The 19,387-nt window shown below is 45.3% G+C and overlaps 1 protein-coding gene across 1 annotated transcript; it reads right to left on the minus strand.

Annotated features, from left to right (window-relative positions):
- Positions 1-3,618: 3,618 nt before the first annotated feature.
- On the minus strand, positions 3,619-7,823 carry slc35d3 (solute carrier family 35 member D3). The gene is made up of 2 exons (XM_085996244.1): positions 7,289-7,823; positions 3,619-6,462 (listed from the first exon to the last, which is right to left on the minus strand). Exons 1-2 carry the CDS (start codon positions 7,722-7,724, stop codon positions 5,726-5,728), a joined length of 1,173 nt encoding a protein of 390 aa, XP_085852370.1. The 5' UTR covers positions 7,725-7,823; the 3' UTR covers positions 3,619-5,725.
- Positions 7,824-19,387: the final 11,564 nt, after the last annotated feature.

The following is a 19,387-nucleotide window of genomic DNA, read 5'->3' on the forward strand; positions in this document are numbered from 1 at the left end:
TACATACTGGAGCATTTGCGATGCTGAGGACATCGTGGATAGCATGTTTAGGGAGTTGGTCACACCGCAGGTAAAGGCTGCACAGGCAGGAAGGGAATGGGTGACCACCAGACAGAGTAGCAGGCGCAGGCAGGTAGTGCAGGGGTCCCCTGTGGCCATCCCCCTTTCAAACAGATATACCACTTTGGATATTGTTGAGGGAGATGGCTTATCAGGGGAAGGCAGCAGCAGCCAACTTCCTGGCACCATGGGTGGTCCTGCTGCACAGGACGGGAGGAAAAAGAGTGGGAGAGCTATAGTGATAGGGGATTCTATTGTAAGGGGAATAGATAGGCGTTTCTGCGGCCGCAAACGAGACTCCAGGATGATATGTTGCCTCCATGGTGCAAGGGTCAAGGATGTCTTGGGGTGGCTGCAGGGCATTCTGGAGGGGGAGGGTGAACAGCCAGTTGTCGTGGTGCATATAGGTACCAATGATATAGGTAAAAAATGGGATGAGGTCCTAAAAGCTGAATATAGGGAGTTAGGAGGTAAATTAAAAAATAGGACCTCAAAGGTAGTAATCTCAGGATTGCTACTAGTGCCACGTGCTAGTCAGAGTAGAAATAGAAGGATATTTCAGATGAATACGTGGCTAGAGGAACGGTGCAAGGGGGAGGGATTCAAATTCCTGGGACATTGGAACCGGTTCTGGGGGAGGTGAGACCAGTACAAACTGGACAGTTTGCAACTGGGCGGGACCAGAACCACTGTCCTAGGGGGAATGTTTGCTAGTGTTGTTGGGGAGGGTTTAAACTAAAATGGCAGGGGGTTGGGAACTTGTGCAGGGAGACAGAGGAAAGGGAAGCAAGGATAGAAAGAAAAGACAGGAAGGAGAAAAGCAAAAGTGGAAGGCAGAGAAATCAAGGGCGTAAATCAAACAGGGCCACAGTAAATAAGAATTCTAAAAGGACTAAGAGTGTTAAAAAAATCAAGCCTGAAGGCTTTGTATCTTAATGCGAGGAGCATTCGTAATAAGGTGGATGAATTCGCTGCGCAAATAGATGTAAACGGATATGATATAATTGGGATTACGGAGACATGGCTCCAGGGTGACCAAGACTGGGAATTCAACATCCAGGGGTATTCAATATTCAGGAAGGACAGGAAAAAAAGGAAAAGGAGGTGGGGTAGCATTGCTAGTTAAAGAGGAGATTAACACAATAGTAAGGAAGGATATTAGCTCTGATGATGTGGAATCTGTATGGGTAGAGCTGAGAAATACCAAGGGGCAGAAAACATTAGTGGGAGTTGTATACAAACATCCAAACAGTAATGCTAAGGTTGGGGATGGCATTAAATGGGAAATTAGAGATGCGCGCAATAAGAGCACAGCAGTTATCATGGGTGACTTTAATCTACATATAGATTGGGCTAACCAAATTAGTAATAATACTGTGGAGGAGGAATTCCTAGAGTGTATACGGGATGGTTTCCTGCACCAATATGTCGAGAAACCAACTAGAGATCAAGCCATTTAGACATGGTATTACATAATGAGAAAGGATTGATTAGCAATCTTGTTTTGTGAGGCCCCTTGGGGAGGAGCAATCATAATATGATAGAATTCTTCATTAAAATGGAGAGTGAAGTAGTTGACTCAGAGACTAGGGTCCTGAATTTAAATAAAGGAAACTACGATGGTATGAGGCGCGAGTTGGCTAGGATGGATTGGGGAATGTTACTTAAAGGGTTGACAGTGGATAGGCAATGGCAAACATTCAAAGATCGCATGGATGAACTACAGAATATGTTCATCCCTGTTTGGCATAAAAATAAAACAAAAAAGGTGACTCAACCGTGGCTAACAAGGGAAATTAGGGATAGCATAAGATCCAAGGAGAGGACATATAATTTGGCCAGAAAAAGCAGCAAACCTGAGGATTGGGAGTTGGGAGCAGTTTAGGATTCCGCAAAGGAGGACAAAGGGATTAATTAAGAGGGGGGAAATAGATTATGAGAGTAAGCTTTCAGGGAACATAAAATCTGACTGTAAAAGCTTCTATAGAAACATGAAGAGAAAAAGATTGGTAAAGTCAAGCGTAGGTCCCTTGCAGTCAGAATCAGGGGAATTTATACTGGGGAACAAAGAAATGGCAGACCAATTAAATACATACTTTGGTTCTGTCTTCACAAAGGAGGACACAAATAACCTCCCAGAGTCGGGGAACATAGGGTCTAATGAGAGGGAGGAATTGAATGAAATCAGTATTTGTAGGGAAATGGTGTTAGGGAAATTGACGGGATTGAAGGCCAATAAATCCCATGGGCCTGATAATCTACATCCAGGGATCAGTGCTAGGACCCCAGCTATTCACAATATATATAAATGATCTAGACGAGGGAACTAGATGTAATATCTCCAAGTTTGCAGATGACACAAAGCTGGGTGGGCATGTGTGCTATGAGGAGGATGCAGAGAAACTCCAGTACGATTTGGACAGGTTGGGTGATTGGGCAGATGCATGGCAAATGCAGTATAATGTGGATAAATGCGAGGTTATCCACTTCGGTGGCAAAAACAGGAAGACAGATTATTATCTGAACTGCAATAGATTGGGAAAAGGGGAAGTGCAACGAGACCTGGGTGTCCTTGTGCACCAGTCGCTGAAGGTAAGCATGCAGGTGCAGCAGGCGGTTAAGAAGGCAAATGGCATGTTGGCCTTCATAGCGAGAGTGTTTTGAGTACATGAGCAAGGAAGTCTTGCTGCAGTTGTACAGGGCCTTGGTGAGACCACACCTTGAGTATTGTGTGCAGTTTTGGTCGCCTTATCTGAGGGAGGATGTTCTTGCCATGGAGAGAGTGCAGCGAAGATTCACCAGACTGATACCTGGGATGGCAGGAATGACGTATGAGGAGAGATTGGGTCGATTAGGCTTATATTCGCTAGTGTTTAGAAGAATGAGAGGGGATCTCATTGAAACTTATAAAATTCTAACAGGACTAGACAGACTAGATGCAGGAAGGATGTTCCCAATGGCGGGGAAGTCCAGAACCAGGGGTCACAGTCTAAGGATAAGGGGTAAGCCATTTAGGACTGAGATGAGGAGGAATTTCTTCACCCAGAGAGTGGTGAACCTGTGGAATTCTCTGCCGCACAGGGCAGTTGAGGCCAATTCATTAAATATATTCAAGGAGTTGGATATATTTCTTAAGGCTAAAGGGATCAAGGGATATGGGGAGAAAGCAGGGACAGGTTACTGAATTTGGATGATCAGCCATGATCTCATTAAATGGCAGAGTGGGCTTGAGGGGCCGAATGGCCTACTCCTGCTCCTATCTTCTATGTTTCTATGTGATGGAATATTCTCCACTTGACTGGATGAGTGCAGCTCCAACAACATTCAACAAGCTCGACACCATCCAGGACAAAGCAACCCGCTTCATCGGCACCCCACCTACCACCTTAAATATTCACTCCCTCCACCACCGGCGCACCGTGGCTGCAGTGTGTACCTTCTACAAGATGCACTGCAGCAACTCGCCAAGACTTCTTCGACAGCACCTCCCAAACCTCCTGCTCCTAATTCTTATGTTCTTATATTCTTATAAGCTGAAGCAAGAGCAGAGTTGGGCAATGTTATGGAGGTGGAAATAGGCGATCTTATTGATAGTGCGAATATGTTGTCAGAAGCTCATCTAGAGGTCAAATGCAACACCAAGGTTGCAAACAGTCTGGTTTAGCCTCAGACAGTTGCCAGGGAAAGGGGATGGGGCAAGGGAAAGAAGTTTGTGGTGGGGACTGAAGACAATGGCTTTGGTCTTCGCAATATTTCATTGGAAATTTCTGCTCATCCAGTACTGGATGTTGGACAAGCAGTATGACAATTTAGAGACCTGGCTTTGTCCTTACCTAATCACTCTGTTTATTTCCTACTTTGTTCTTTTGCTCTCACCTCTCCTACCCCAACCTCTGGTCCTTCAAATCCTTTAAAAAAAATCATGAATCCTGTAATAACATAGCATGCACTCTTTTCTGGTTCCGAAACAATTTGCTGGAGTCAGTATTTGAAATTCAAGTGCGGTATGTAACAGAGCAGGGGTCTCTTTTGGACATGAGCTGCTCAAATGATGTAGGGAGGTTTATAAGGAGTATGGTAGAAAAAGCTATAATTACTATTACCTTTTCACGAAATACTTCACATGCAAAGCATGATTCAAGAGAAACGAATGGGCAAAACATAATTATGTTTCTTTTCCACTAATGAGCAGTGAAGACCAATAGATCTGGTCCAGCTAATGAAAGGAGATTTCACTTGCGGGTCAGATATGATTTATTTCATGGCACATGTAAAGAATAACATGGGTCAACATTATGACAGCAAACATTATAAAGGAGAACCTAACATTCTAAAGCAACACAAATGACGTCGAATATGTGCGTGCAGGCATACAATGCAGACTAAATGTTATAAACTATCTTCAACATTTTAATTCATATAATTTACTTTAATGATACACTTCGAGAAGTAACATTTCCTCAAATTCACACAAAACAACACATTTGTTCATTTGGTTTATTTTTTGGTGGCTTGGAACTACATTTGACAATTTATCAGAGAGATGCCGTGCGATGAAAAGGACTTCAGTTAGTGCTGCAGTTCCTCCGAGTATAATCTCGCCGCCTCTTCGGATCCACAGAGAGATAGCGGCCCTGGCGACTATCTGCAGGTGTGATCGGAGCTCCCACACTGAGCGAAAACACACTAACTATTTGAGAAAAGCAAGAATATCAGTTTAATCTTTCTCTTTCAGACAACAACTACAAATCTTAAACATAGTCGCCTGACTTCCAGATATTTTCAATCAGAAAACACGCTAAGAGAATGGAAGAGACTTGAGAAAATGAATAAAGGTAGGAGTGAATAAAGAAAATGTTTTTAATAAAATCTCTTAAGTATGTCTGCCCCACCTCCAAATAAATATGCAGTTCAGTTTAGAAACATTTTATGACAGTGTGGACAATAACAGATACATGGCAGGATGGCAAGACAGTAATCTCATCAAGGACTTCAGATGGCATTGTATAACCATTACCCGAATCTCAAAATGAGATTGCTGGCTTGTAATCATTCCTGTTCATCCATTGTTTACTAATATTTGTTTTATATTCATTCTCGGGGATATAGGCATCACTGGCGAGGCCAGCGTTTATTGCCCATCCCTAGTTGCCCTTGAGAAGGTGGTGGTGAGCCTTCTTCTTGTAGTCCATGTGGTGAAGGTACTCCCACTATATACCAGGAGTTGGTGAGGGATTTATCCATCTTTCATTTTTTTGTTGCTTCGGCAGGTGTCAAGACAGAGAGGAACAGCAAAGATGCTCCCCATAGTTGGGATGGCATCCTCTCTGAAGAGATCTAATGACTCCCATTTTATCACGTAAGGATCTGCCGTTACCAGAGAAATAACAGTACATAATCACAAAGATTTATTTTATATATGTGTCTTCAGAATATAATTTAGACTAAGTTACTTAAGTTCAGTTTTCATCTCTGAGAAATGATATTGCAGAGTCCTGGCAGTGTATTCTTGACACTAATACCATGCTGCTTTGCCTGGTGGTGAGTAGGAGTGAGATCAGAGTGGCCCTAGCTGTTACAGATTAGCACTCTTTTAAATAATATATATCAAGCCCTTGTGGGTCCAATAACCGGCTCTTCACAAAGCAAAAAATTAGGTCTTGATTTATTGGGAGTCCTGAATTAAATGATCTTTCCTGAAAACCCGTAAATGTCTTAATAACCTCCAGACTCCGACATAATTTTCAGTCACTGTGTTGTTCTGGGGTGCTCCCAATGCTGTTGGCACGCTTCCATTCTCCACAATCTCCGTATTGGGATCTTCCTGCAGCTCATACATTTGTGGAGTCACAGTGGGAGACTCGATCTGCTCCTCCTCATCCTCCTTGGTCAGTTCTTCCAAGTCATCGTACTTGGCCTGTTGCCTTGTCTCGAAGTACTTGACCATGCAATAGGTGACAGAGCCCACCGTGTTGACTACCACGCCGGCAATGAACAGGGAGGTGGGCTCCACGTCTTTGAAAGCCAGCATGCCCACCGTGATGGTGGCGATACTCTTCACTACCCCGACAAAACTGGTAGTGACCGCTGAGTTGATGTAGGTGCAGTGCAGGGTGGTGAAGTTCATGAGGCAGCCGATCAGGATGCAGGAGGTGAAGGTGCAGCCGACGGCAGGGTCCTGCCAGCCCGGAAAGGACCAGATATTGATGGCATCCAGGCTGGCGAAGCTGCAGAGCATCAGGATAGGCGAGGCGGTGACGGCGATGGTATACTGGGCAGTCAGGGGACCATAGGAATGCTCATTGCCCGTCTTCTGGATCACCACCAGATAAGCGGCGTGCACCAGCACTGCGAATACTCCAGTCACATACCCGATTGGGTCCCCAGAAAGATCACCGGCTCCTAGATCAAACAACAAGAAAGACTCGTCAGAAAAATACCTATAGTACCCATGACTATTCCTGGCGACACAAGTACACTTTGGTGCATCAGGGCAAGTCTATTAAATGTAACCAATTGAATGAACGGGAGGTTTCGCCTCCTAAAGAAACTTCAGTATGAAACAAAAACGGAGAGGAGTGAGGAATTTAGTAGTAGAGAAAAATAGAGCAAAACAAAAGGTTAGAAACTGATTTATTGATTACCTGCCTCGTTTAATCAAACATTTGATCCTGATGAATAGATAGATAGATAGATAGATAGATAGATAGATAGATAGATAGATAGATAGATAGATAGATAGATAGATAGATAGATAGATAGATAGATAGATAGATAGATAGATAGATAGATAGATAGATAGATAGATAGATAGATAGATAGATAGATAGATAGATAGATAGATAGATAGATAGATAGATAGATAAAGATTATATTATTTGGAAATTCTTACATTCCTCTCAAAATTCTTCTTAGTCCAAATTTGGATTGTATTTTTATGCTCAGATAGACAAATAGAAAAGGTAGAATTTGATCTGATCGCGAGTTATAAAATCCGCCTGGATTCTGTGATTTATCTTCATCCCTTTTATCATTTTGGTGCAATGTATAAAAACATCTGTCCAAAGTTTGAGTGCAATTCTCATCGGTTGCCAATTAACCTGCGCTTAATTTCCTTTCACACACGAATAAACGAGAAACATGTATCTTGTGCAATTGCACGGGGGGAAACATCAGAGAGAGGGAAGAGAGACCCAGTCCTTGGGGATGGGTGGCGAGTGATACTGACCTGCCAGCGCGGCTCCGCAGGTAGTGAGGAGGACCGCTGCACTGACACCGATGGAAGGAATGCCATTCTTGAGAACAAAAACTCCTATAATTAAAGTAACGAGAGGTAGACAGCGCTTGAAAACAACGTACATGGGAAGACTGAGACCCCGCAGTGACCACAGAGTCAAACAGGACTGGAGCGTGGAGAGCAGCGTAACCCCGGCAAAGACTTTGGCCAAACTTAGACTGAAAGGCGGCACGTCTATTTTACCCAGCCTTCTCAGAATCTCCAGGGTCAGAGCGGCGGTGCTGCTGGTGAGACACTGGACCATCGTCAGAAAGATAAAATTGTACCGAGAAATAAGGAGTTTCAATAGAATATTCAGAGATCCGGAGAATACTCCGTGGGCAACCGCCACCGAAATGCCAAGCCAACGACCCTTGCAGAACTGCATCTTTCTTCAGATGTCAAAACAATTTCAAACGGTCTCAGCGTCAGCTTAGCCTTTCGGTGCCGACCGCCACCGACACTCTGATACCCAGTGCCGCCCACTATCTGCTTAAAACTTCCATTCATTTAACTGAAGGAGGGAGGAGTATCGGAGTGGGCTGAAGCTGATCAATTGAACATTTTATTAATGATCACCTGTTCCAACTGCTGCAAAGTCAAATGTGAAAGACCCGGAGCTGCTGACGCAGAGAAAGCAGTTGAATGTGCACTTTTCCATTTACTTAATTATGTAAGTAGTTTTTATTGCATTTCTGTTCGCCGCTCTATTGTGGGACTGGTGGTGAGTCACTGCCGCGGGGGGTGGGGAGTCTTCAGTGAGGCCAACAATGCAGGATTCATTCACCAGTCTAAAATTCTGATGCTCAGACCCGACTTAAAATCGACTTCAATACCTCGTTATGCGGACGAATGAAATCCAACTGCCAGTGCACCAAACAGAAATAGACAGAAACCGTCCTCTGTGCAATAGTTTAATACCAACGCCCAGCTAACATTAACTGAGTACAGTTCTCTTTAATTCAACGCAGAGGAAAACGTGTGCACAAGTGTTGTGGGCGAACAAGGGTCTGCGCCGCAAACGTTTTTCTCTTCACAGATGCCGACTGGAGGGGCAGTGGGAGCAGATTCAACAGGGAATTGGACATTTACAGCTGGACCTCATTGGTAATGTCGCGCATTTCCAACATTCTCCATTTCTGTAAAACGCTGAGGTGGTGGCAACGGCTAGAAAATAGTACATTGTCTCTCAAAGAAGCACTTTTATATCCGCAGTGAACTTAAGAGAGGTTATAAAAGGATTTTGTAACTGGAATAACGTCAGACACGGAGATCAACTGTGTCACAAACTCAAAATGCCGCTGTAATTTGGTTTAAGATTAAATGTCCACAATCTGAGGGTATGGAAGTCGGCAAAGCCAGACTTCCAAAGATTATTCGCTGATCACAAGACGAAAGAAATTGTGAAGGATATCTTTACTATAAATTTAGAAGGAACGGCTTTGTACTTGATTGAAATCTAAAAATTAAATTATTGAATGTAAATGTTTGTTTACTATACATAAATAAAGTGTTTTCTGCCGGCGACTGTTTCAGCTCCTTTATTTGATAAGAGGCTGCCTTTTGACACAAATGCAAACTTGCAGTCACCGTTATAAAATCAACAGATGGGAATGACGATATGAAACCTGTTTGTTCCCTTTCAAATTCCGCTTTTGTTGTTTCCTGGCACGTCTATAGCCGCACTGGGCCTATAGCTGTATACTCACTGATAATGCCGAGCTGCAGCGTTTCCTGTCTCTCCCCAGGCTGTATTTTCTAGAATCATAGAATGATACAGCACAGAAAAAAGGCATTCGGCCCATCGTGGCTATGCTGGCTCTTTGGTAGAGCGATCCAATTAGTCCCACTCCCCTGCCCTTTCCACATAGCCCTACACATTTTATTTCCCTTTTCAAGTATTTATCCAATTCCCTTTTGAAAATTACTATTGAATCTGCTTCTACCACCCTTTAAGGCAGTGCATTCCAGATCATAATAACTCGCTGCATAATTCCTGCCCCCACATCTAGCCTCTGGTTCTGTTGCCAATTATCTTAAATCTGTGTCCTCTGGTTACTGACCCACCTGCCAGTAGAAACAGTTTCTACTTATTTACTCTATCAAACTTTTGCTTAACTTTTTTTCTGTAAAAATGGCCGGCTGTTCATTTTTATATACAGCAGTCTGAGCCAGCACTGAAATGAACAGTAATCCAGCACAACATTTCTATTCACTCTTATTTCTTGACACATGCTGAGCATTTGCAAAGACAAGATATAAGCTACAGGAAAATTTAGGCTGGATTTGCACAGCCCTCCTTGGGAGCTCAAACTGAGGTGAGATAGCCTCTTGGAGATGTGTCTCACATCTGAGAGCTTTAGTGTGCTCTGTAGGACTGAGATGAGGAGAAATTTCTTCACTCAGAGGGTGGTGAACCTGGGGAATTCTCTACCCCAGAGGGCTGTGGAGGCCAAGTCACTGAATATATTTAAGAAGGAGATAGATAGATTTCTAGACACAAAAGGCATCAAGGGGTATGGGGAGAGAGCGGGAATATGGTATTGAGATAGAGAATCAGCCATGATCATATTGAATGGCGGAGTAGGCTCGAAGAGCTGAATGGCCGACTCCTGCTCCTATTTTCTATGTTTCTATGTTCTATGTAGTCTTCTGAACTATACTGCTCCTGGTCCTCACAATCCAGTTTGTAAAACATTACTATCTCTCAAGAGTCTACGTGTTGCTTCCTGTTTAGGTGCTATCTTCAGTTTATTTTAAGATGATATGGGTGGAACTCTGAGCGGGAAGGCAGCTGGTTTTAAAAACTCTTTCTTACAAAATAGTTTTAAATTTAACATTATTTTGAAGTCTGTCGTCTGTCTGTCTGTTATATTCAAAATCTTGCATATGTCTGCAAGTTCTGTAGGTGTTGCAGTTACTTCCTGTAACTTTTCTGACATAGCTACTTTCACCACACCGGCCTGTCATGTTTTCATTTACCAATATATAATAATATACTTACCGTTCAGCTGCACAAGGGACCCCCCACCAGCACGATTTAAAGGGACACATGCAACTTTGAGTTAAGTTGCTTTTTGCTTCTGTACTGGTTCTTGCAGAGTTTATTTGAGTAGTGGCTTGGTGAAAGACATTTAAAAAGTTATTAAAGTGTGCAGGGAGTGCTGCTGGACATTTGCAAGGTGTTGGCTAGTAATGGAAAGCCTCTGACTACACCACTTGCTCCCAGTCATGGGAGCTCCCTCGCGCTGCAGCATGACAGGGAGATGGTGCAAAGGCAGCAAAGACAAGCTACTCGCAGAGGGAGGAGGAGGAGGAGGAGGGGAAGGGGGCTCTCAGCAGGATGCCTTACCCATCTGGGGTGTTCAGGGAGCACTTCTCCTACCTGCACCTAAGCCAGGAGCAGTGTATTAGGCGGCTCCACTTCACCAAGGAGGTGGTCACAGGACTCTGCCACTTCTTGGAGTCAGACCTGCAGCCTAAGAGCAGGGCAACCACGGCTCTGCCAGTGGCCCTCATGGTGACCATGACCCTAAACTTTTTCACCAGCGGATCCTTCCAGGCTGGACCAGGCGACATAGATAACATCTCACAGTTCGCCATATGTCACTGCATCTGGGAGTTCACAGAGGATCTGCACTCCAGGAGAAAGGGCTTCATTGTCTTCTCTCTAAACAGAGAGAAGCAGGAGAAGTGTGCACGTGGCTTTGCCAGGATATCGGGCTGCCCCATGGTGCAGGGCGCCATCGACTGCACATACGTAGCTTTGCAGGCACCGCATATCAATAACCTCAAAGGCTACCACTCTCTTAATGTGCAGTTGGTGTGCAACCACACCCAGCACATCATGATGGTTAATGCCCGGTATCCGCAGTCATGATGCCTTCATCCTGTGCCAGTCCGCAGTGCCAGCAATCTTCCAGCCACCACATCGAACCCAAGGGTGGCTGCTAGACGACAATGGCTATCCGCTCTACACCTGGCTGATGACTCCCCTCCGCAACCCTTGTGGCCAGCAATCATATAATGACAGTTATGCTGCTATGAGGAACCTCATTGAGCAGACCATCGGGGTGCTCAAGCAATGGTTCTGCTGCCTTGACCGCTTGGGAGGAGCCCTCCAGTACTCGGCTGAGCTGGTGTCCCATTTCATTGTGGTCTGCTGCATGCTCCACAACTTGGCACAGCCCTTACCACCATGGGCTATTGCCTATAAAAGACAAAAAAAATGAACAGAACATGTAAAGAACTAAAGGTATTACTACAGAAAGCTGAGACAGTGGGCTGGATTTGCCACCCATCCAATATGAATTGCCAGATTATAGCTCATTATATGTGGCACTGCACAAGATACTTCACAGAAAAGGTGAGGCATGTTCTAAATGTTTGGCAATTACTCTTTCCTCTGATATAATGCTTAATGTACTTCAACATTTCATCCGCGCATTCCTATAATGAGAATGAACCTACATTACCAAGAGTACCCAATGAATATAATTAACAATTCCATTGTTTTTTGTCTTTTATAGATAAAATTTAATTTTCAGTCTTATTGTAGACTATGGTTGATTTCATTGATTTCACAAATGTCTAATGTACACTGAAAGACTATCCTGGGAGAGCCCAACCCTTCCTCAGTCACTTAATGCACCATTTATACATTGTCCCATGAATCCAGCACATTACAGGGTGTACTATTTAACAGTTACTTATCTAGTCTACCCTCAATCATCAGCAAAGTGATGGAAGATGTCATCGACAGTGCTATCAAGCGGCACTTACTCACCAATAACCTGCTCACTGATGCCCAGTTTGGGTTCCGCCAAGACCACTCGGCTCCCAACCTCATTACAGCCTTGGTCCAAACATGGACAAAGGAGCTGAATTCCAGAGGTGAGGTGAGAGTGACTGCCCTTGACATCAAGGCAGCACTTGACCGAGTGTGGCATCAAGGAGCCCTAGTAAAACTGAAGTCAATGTGAGTCAGGGGGAAAACGCTCCACTGGCTGGAGTCATACCTAGCACAAAGGAAGATGGTTGTGGTGGTTGAAGGTCAATCATCACAGCCCCAGGACATTGCTGCAGGATTTCCTCAGGGCAGTGTCCAAGGCCCAACCATATTCAGTTGCTTCATCAATGAACTTCCCTCCAACATAAGGTCAGAAATGAGGATGTTCGCTGGTGACTGCACAGTGTTCAGTGCCATTCACAACTCCTCAGATAATGAAGCAGTCCATGCCCGCAGGCAACAAGACCTGGGCGATGTTCAGGCTTGGGCTGATAAGTGGCAGGTAACATTCACATCACAGTAGTTCCAGGCAATGACTATCTCCAACAAGCGAGAGTCTAACCACCTCCCCTTGACATTCAATGGCATTACCATCGCCGAATCCCTCACTATCAACATCCTGGGGTCACCATTAACCAGAAACTTAACTGGACCAGCCACGTAAATACTGTGACAACAAGAACAGGTCAGAGACTAGGTATTCTGCGGTGAGTGTCTCACCTCCTGACTCCCCAAAGCCCTTCCACCATCTACAAGGCACAAGTAAGGAGTGTGATGGAATACGCTCCACTTGCCTGGATGAGTGCAGCTCCAACAACACTCAAGATGCTCGACACCATCAAGGACAAAGCATCCCGTTTGATTGGTACCCCATCCACCACCTTAAACATTCACTACCTCCACCACCGGTGTACCGTAGCTGCAGTGTGTACCATTTACAAGACTCACTGCAAGGGACCTACGCTTGACTTCACCAATCTTTTTCTCTTCACCTATTTATAGAAGCTTTTACAGTCAGTTTTTATGTTCCCTGCAAGCTTACTCTCATACTCTATTTTCCCCCTGAGTGGTTCTGGCAAAACTCAAACTAAGTGCCCACGAGGAGGTTATTGGTAAGATGATGTTGATTGATGGAACCATTTATTACTTCTTCCATCACTTTGCTGATGCTCAGGAGTAGGCTGTTAAGGCAGCAATTGAGAAGATTAGATTTGTCCTGCTGTTTGTGGATGAAATATACCTGGGCAATTACTCACATTGTTGGGTAGACTTCAGTGTCCTAGCTGCACTGGATCAGCTTGAGGCTAGCTACTTCTGGTGCACCAGATTTTAGAATTACAGGGAGGTTTTGTTACAGCTTGTGACTGCTGCTTCTTGATATCACATGGACACTGGCATCTATAAAAGTGGGGACCACAGGAGGAGATTAAGTGAAATTGTCCACATGACAGTTTTGGCTGAAGACGCTTACAAACACTTCAAGTTTTGTCCCTTGCACTTATGAACTGAGCACTGCCCAGTTGAGGATGGGGATGTTCATGGAGTGTCCTACTTTTATTAGTTGCCTAAATGTCCACCACCATTCTCAATTCGATGTGATAAGAGGTTTGCTCTTTAATTAATTAAAGAGGGGGAAAATAGAGTATGAGAGTAAGCTTGCAGGGAACATAAAAACTGACTGTAAAAGCTTCTATAAATAGGTGAAGAGAAAAAGATTGGTGAAGTCAAGCGTAGGTCCCTTGCAGTCAGAATCAGGGGAATTTATAATGGGGAACAAAGAAATGGCAGACCAATTAAATACATACTTTGGTTCTGTCTTCACAAAGGAGGACACAAATAACCTCTCAGAGATGTCAGGGAACATAGGATCTAATGAGAGGGAGGAACTGAATGAAATCAATATTTGTAGGGAAATGGTGTTAAGGAAATTGACGGGATTGAAGGTCGCTAAATCCTCAGGGCCTGATAATCTACATCCTAGGGTACTTAAGGAAGTGGCCCTAGAAATAGTAGATGCATTGCTGGTCATCTTCCAAAATTCTATAGACTTTGGAACAGTTCCCATGGATTGGAGGGTAGCTAATGTTACCCCACTATTCAAAAAAGGTGGTAGAGAGAAAACGGGGAATTATAGACCGGTAAGCCTGACATCGGTAGTGGGGAAAATGCTAGAGTCCATTATAAAAGATGTAATAGCAGAGCACTTGGAAAACAGTGACAGGATCAGACAAAGTCAACATGGATTCACAAAAGGTAAATCGTGCTTGACTAATCTACTCGAATTTTTTGAGGATGTAACTGGTAGGATAAGGGAGAACCAGTGGATGTGGTGTATTTGGACTTTCAGAAGGCTTTCGATAAGGTCCTGCATAAGAGATTAGCGTGTAAAGTTAAGGCACATGGGATTGGGGGCAAGGTACTGACTTGGATAGAAAACTGGTTGGCAGACAGGAAGCAAAGAGTTGGAATAAACGGGTCTTTTTCCGAGTGGCAGGCAGTGATTAGTGGGGTACCGCAGGGATCGGTCCTAGGACCCCAGCTATTCACAATATATATTAAATGATCTAGACAAGGGAACTAGATGTAATATCTCCAAGTTTGCAGACGACACAAAGCTGGGTGGGCGTGTGGGCTATGAGGAGGATGCAGAGAAACTCCAGTATGATTTGGACAGGTTGGGTGATTATACTGCATCTGCCATGCATCTGCCCAATGTGGATAAATGCGAGGTTATCCACTTTGGTGGCAAAAACAGGAAGACAGATTATTATCTGAACGGTAATAGATTGGGAGAAGGGGAAGTGCAATGAGACCTGGGTGTCCTTGTGCACCAGTCGCTGAAGGTAAGCATGCAGGTGCAGCAGGCGGTTAAGAAGGCAAATGGTATGTTGGCCTTCGTTGTGAGAGGGTTCGAGTACAGGAACAAGGATGTCTTGCTGCAGTTGTACAGGACCTTGTTGAGACCACACCTCGAGTAGTGTGTGCAATTTTGGTCGCCTTATCTAAGGAAGGATGTTCTTGCCATGGAGGGAGTGCAGCGAAGATTCACCAGACTGATATCTGGGATGGCAGAAATGACATATGAGGAGAGATTGGGTTGATGGGGCTTATACTCGCTGGAATTTAGAAGAATGAGAGGGGATCGCATTGAAACTTATAACATTCTAACAGGACTAGACAGACTAGATGCAGGATGTTCCCGATGGTCGTGGATTCCAGAACCAGGGGTCACAGTCTAAGGATAAAGGGTAAGCCATTTAGGACTGAGATGAGGAGGAATTTCTTCACCCAGAGAGTGGTGAACCTGTGGAATTCTCTACCACAGAAGGCAGTTGAGGCCAATTCATTAAACATATTCAAGAAGGAGTTGAATATATTTCTTAAGGCTAAAGGGATCAAGGGATATGGGGAGAAGGCAGGGACAGGGTACCGAGTTTGGATGACCAGCCATGATCTCATTGAATGGCGGAGCAGGCTCGAGGGGCCGAATGGCCTACTCCTGCTCCTATCTTCTATGTTTCTATGCTCTGATCCGTTGATTGTGAAACAGATCAGCTCTGTCAATAACCACTGCTTTTGAAGTTCACCATGCAGGTAGCCCTGTCTTGTGGCTTTATTAGTTTGGTGCCTCGTTCTAAGCTATGGTTGGTGCTGCTCCTGGCATGCTCTTCTACACTCCCTAATAAACAAGAATTAACCTCCCAGCTTTAAAGTGATGAAGCAGTGTGTGATGTGTTGGGCCATGAGGTTACAGGTTGAGTGATATAGAATTCTGCTGCTGGTGAGTGCCTCCTGGATGCCCAATTTTGGGTTGCTAGATCAGTCATTGGTCAATCCCATTTTTCACAATGATAGTCCCACACTGCGCAATGGAGGTTGTCCTCATTGCGAAGGTGAGACTTTGTCTTCAGAAGGACTTTGCGATTGTAACCCTTAGCAATGTTATCATGGACAGACGTATCTGCAATAGGTAGGTTGGTGAGGATGAGGTCAAGTAGGTTATTTCCTAGTGTTGCTTTCTGTTGAACCTCTGCCAGTTATGGCGACAGAGTGGGAGCAGTTCCAAGGAAATTCGCAGTGATACTCTTTGATGATGGTGTATGAGAAATGATTCTTCACAGAGTTCGTATTAGCAATGAATAGGGAACTAGAAACAAAAAGATCCCATAGAAATAAAGGTATCCCTTCTTGTGATGTAGAAGAAAATTAAATCAATAGTTAGGGCATTAATCTTAAATCACACTATACATGTATTTTTTTTAATAGCTTAGCAATTGTGGAATGCAAAGCCATCTAGCAGCTGCTTCCCAGTCTTTTCCATCCGTCAAGCTGCACATTAACACCTATACATCTGGTCCCTCAGCCACCAAAGGGAATCCTTTTATCAGCTATTCATTTACCCACAGAGTATCTGTTTTCCATACATTAAGTTGGTAGAGGATGTCAAGCCTTTCCAGAACATCCAGGTTGTGATATAAGCAATAGGTGTATATAATAATGATGATGATGATGATGATGATAATACAACAAAAAAGTAGAGTTTACAAACTGGCCTATGGTATGGAATCAACTCTGGGGTCTTTATATATGCATGTATGATCTAGGACATATGATTCGCCTTTTTGTTAGATTCTACTGTAGTTTTGAAACACTAGGAGTAATAACAGTTGAAATAAAAGTTTGATTTCTGCTTACAGAAGTACCAATTTTCTTAGACTAAAATAATGTTAAAATGCTCATTGAAACCATTCTATAAGTGTTATAAATAAAATATTATAGCGAGCCGTGTCAGCTGTTACGTGCAAAAAGAAACACCCTGTATCTGAATCCTGTAAATACATACATTATTCATGCTGTATAACAACAAATAATTTAGTGCACAAGGATACAAAAGCACACCATCAGCCCCTTTAGCACCACTTGAGGTGTGAGAGGAAGAGGTAGGGTTGTATGGCATGAATCTTTGTAATGGGCGTGACGTTTTCTTTTTCTCTTGCTGTTGTAGTATTGTAGGAATTGCCAAATTCCTATCTAAGAACTGAGGTCGACTCAGGCGATCAAATAAACAAGTTTTAATGCAGAACTAACGAGTTTAAACAGTTTGTCGAGATCGATACAGGAGAACCACGAAAACAGGTCTTTGCTGGTCGGAGGCTCCACGAGGACTGCCCGGGCGGTCCTGTGGATGGCGTCATGACGTCATCACGTTTCTCCCGCGCTTGGGTGGTCACGTGATTAACGGCATGACGTCATCGCGTTTACCCGCACTTTGCCGCAGTCTTAAAGGGACCGCGCCCTGTGCATGCAAACAGTATGTACAAACACAGAAATCACTAAGACTGGTACAGGCTTAGGTTGGAGTAAAACCTCGTTAAAGGGAATTATGTACAGTTGCTCAAAGTCCCTCAGTGGCTCTGCCACATGCGCCCCCCCAGAATTCTCTTTAACGGAAAAAGTCAAATGGTGAGGGGGTCTGAGAAGCCTGTCAGAACGACTCCTGTACTCCCGAAGTGGAGGCTGCTGGACGGCTGGCGGTCGAGCGGGCGATTGCACTTGATCCGGTGTGACGACGATGGGTGGCCGACCTCGTCTTGGCAGCTGTGCTGTCTCGACGGGGCGGTCGAGGTCCAAGTGTGCCGGCTTTAAACGGTCGACTGAAATGTGGTCCGGTTTACCACCGACATCGACCTTGAAGGTTTTGTCTCCTGCCTCTAACACCCGGAAAGGACCAGTATATGGGGCCTTGAGCGGATCCCGATGCGCATCATGGTGGATGAAAACTTATTCAGCCTTTTTAAGCTCTGTGGGCACGTGCGATCACTGAAGCCCGTGGCGCGACGTGGGGACCGGCGCAAAACATCTGGCCGCCTCCTGGTGGCTGTTAAGCTGGCCTGACGCGGACCATGGCTCCGTCGGCGTTGACAGGAAATCCCCTGGGACTCGCAGCAGCTGACCATAAACCAACTCTGCAGAGGAAGAGTGAAGGTCTTCTTTGGGAGCCGTGCAAAGGCCCAACAAAACCCACGGTAGCTTGTCCGCCCATCCAGCGTCCTGGAGGCTGGCCCTCAGTGCGGCTTTCAGCGATCTGTGAAAACGTTCACAGAGGCCATTCGCTTGAGGGTGGTAGGCTGTAGTGCAGTGCAATTTGACGCCGAGTCCCTGAGCCACTGCATTCCAGAGTTCGGAGGAAAATTGCGGTCCTCGATCCAAAGAAATGTCAGCGGGCACTCCAAAATGGGCGACCCAGGAAGAAATGAACGCCCTGGCCACGTCCGCCGAAGTAGTGGACGACAGGGGCACCGCTTCTGGCCATCTGGTGGTGCGGTCGACCATGGTCAGAATGTGAGAAAAACCATGGGAAGGTGGAAGTAGTCCTACCAGGTCCACATTGACGTGGTCAAAACGCCACTCTGGAACCGTGAAGGTGGCCAATGGGGCCTTGACGTGGCGCTGTACCTTGGCCTTTTGGCAGATGACGCAGGTGTTGGCCCAGTCACGGACATCCTTATGCATGCCGTGCCAAACGAATTTAGCTGACATGAGCTTCTGCGAGGCCTTCATCCCTGGGTGCGACAACCCATGTATGGCGTCGAAAACCTTGCGGCGCCAGGCGACCAGCACGACAGGGCGAGGGTCCCGTACGGAGACGTCGCACAGCAGCGTGGTACCTGCCGAATGGAACTCGACGTCGGCTAACTGGAGACTAGTGATGTTGGCTCGGTAAGCCTGAACTTCTGGGTCCGAGACTTGGTCCGCCGCCATGAGGGCGTAGTCGATGCCCAGATGGACTGCATTGACAGTCGTGTGGGAGAGGCAGTCTGCCACCAGGTTGTCCTTACCGGCCACGTGCTGGATATCCGTAGTAAATTCAGATATGTAAGTCAGCTGACGCTGCTGTCAGGATGACCACGGTTCGACGGTCTTGGCCATGGCAAAGGTGAGTGGCTTGTGGTCCACAAGCGGTGAAAGGACGTCCTTTCAGCAGGAACCGAAAATGGCGGATGGCCAGAAAAAGGGCTAGCAACTCCCGGTCGAAAGTGCTATAGGATCTTTCGTTCCGTCTAAGTTGTCAGCTGAAGAACGCCAACGGCTGCCACGTCCCATTCACCCATTGCTCCTGTACGGCGCCGATTGCGTAGTCTGACGCGTCGGTGGGGAGGGCGATGGTGGCTCCTGGTAATGGGTGTGCTAGCATGGTCGCGCTGGCTATGGCGCTTTTGGTGTCGGCGAACGCTCGGTCCATGTCAACCGACCAGTCTACC

Source organism: Somniosus microcephalus, chromosome 9, assembly GCF_052327205.1.
Source record: "Somniosus microcephalus isolate GS21.2 chromosome 9, FLI_Smic_1.0, whole genome shotgun sequence".
Taxonomy (NCBI): domain Eukaryota; kingdom Metazoa; phylum Chordata; class Chondrichthyes; order Squaliformes; family Somniosidae; genus Somniosus; species Somniosus microcephalus.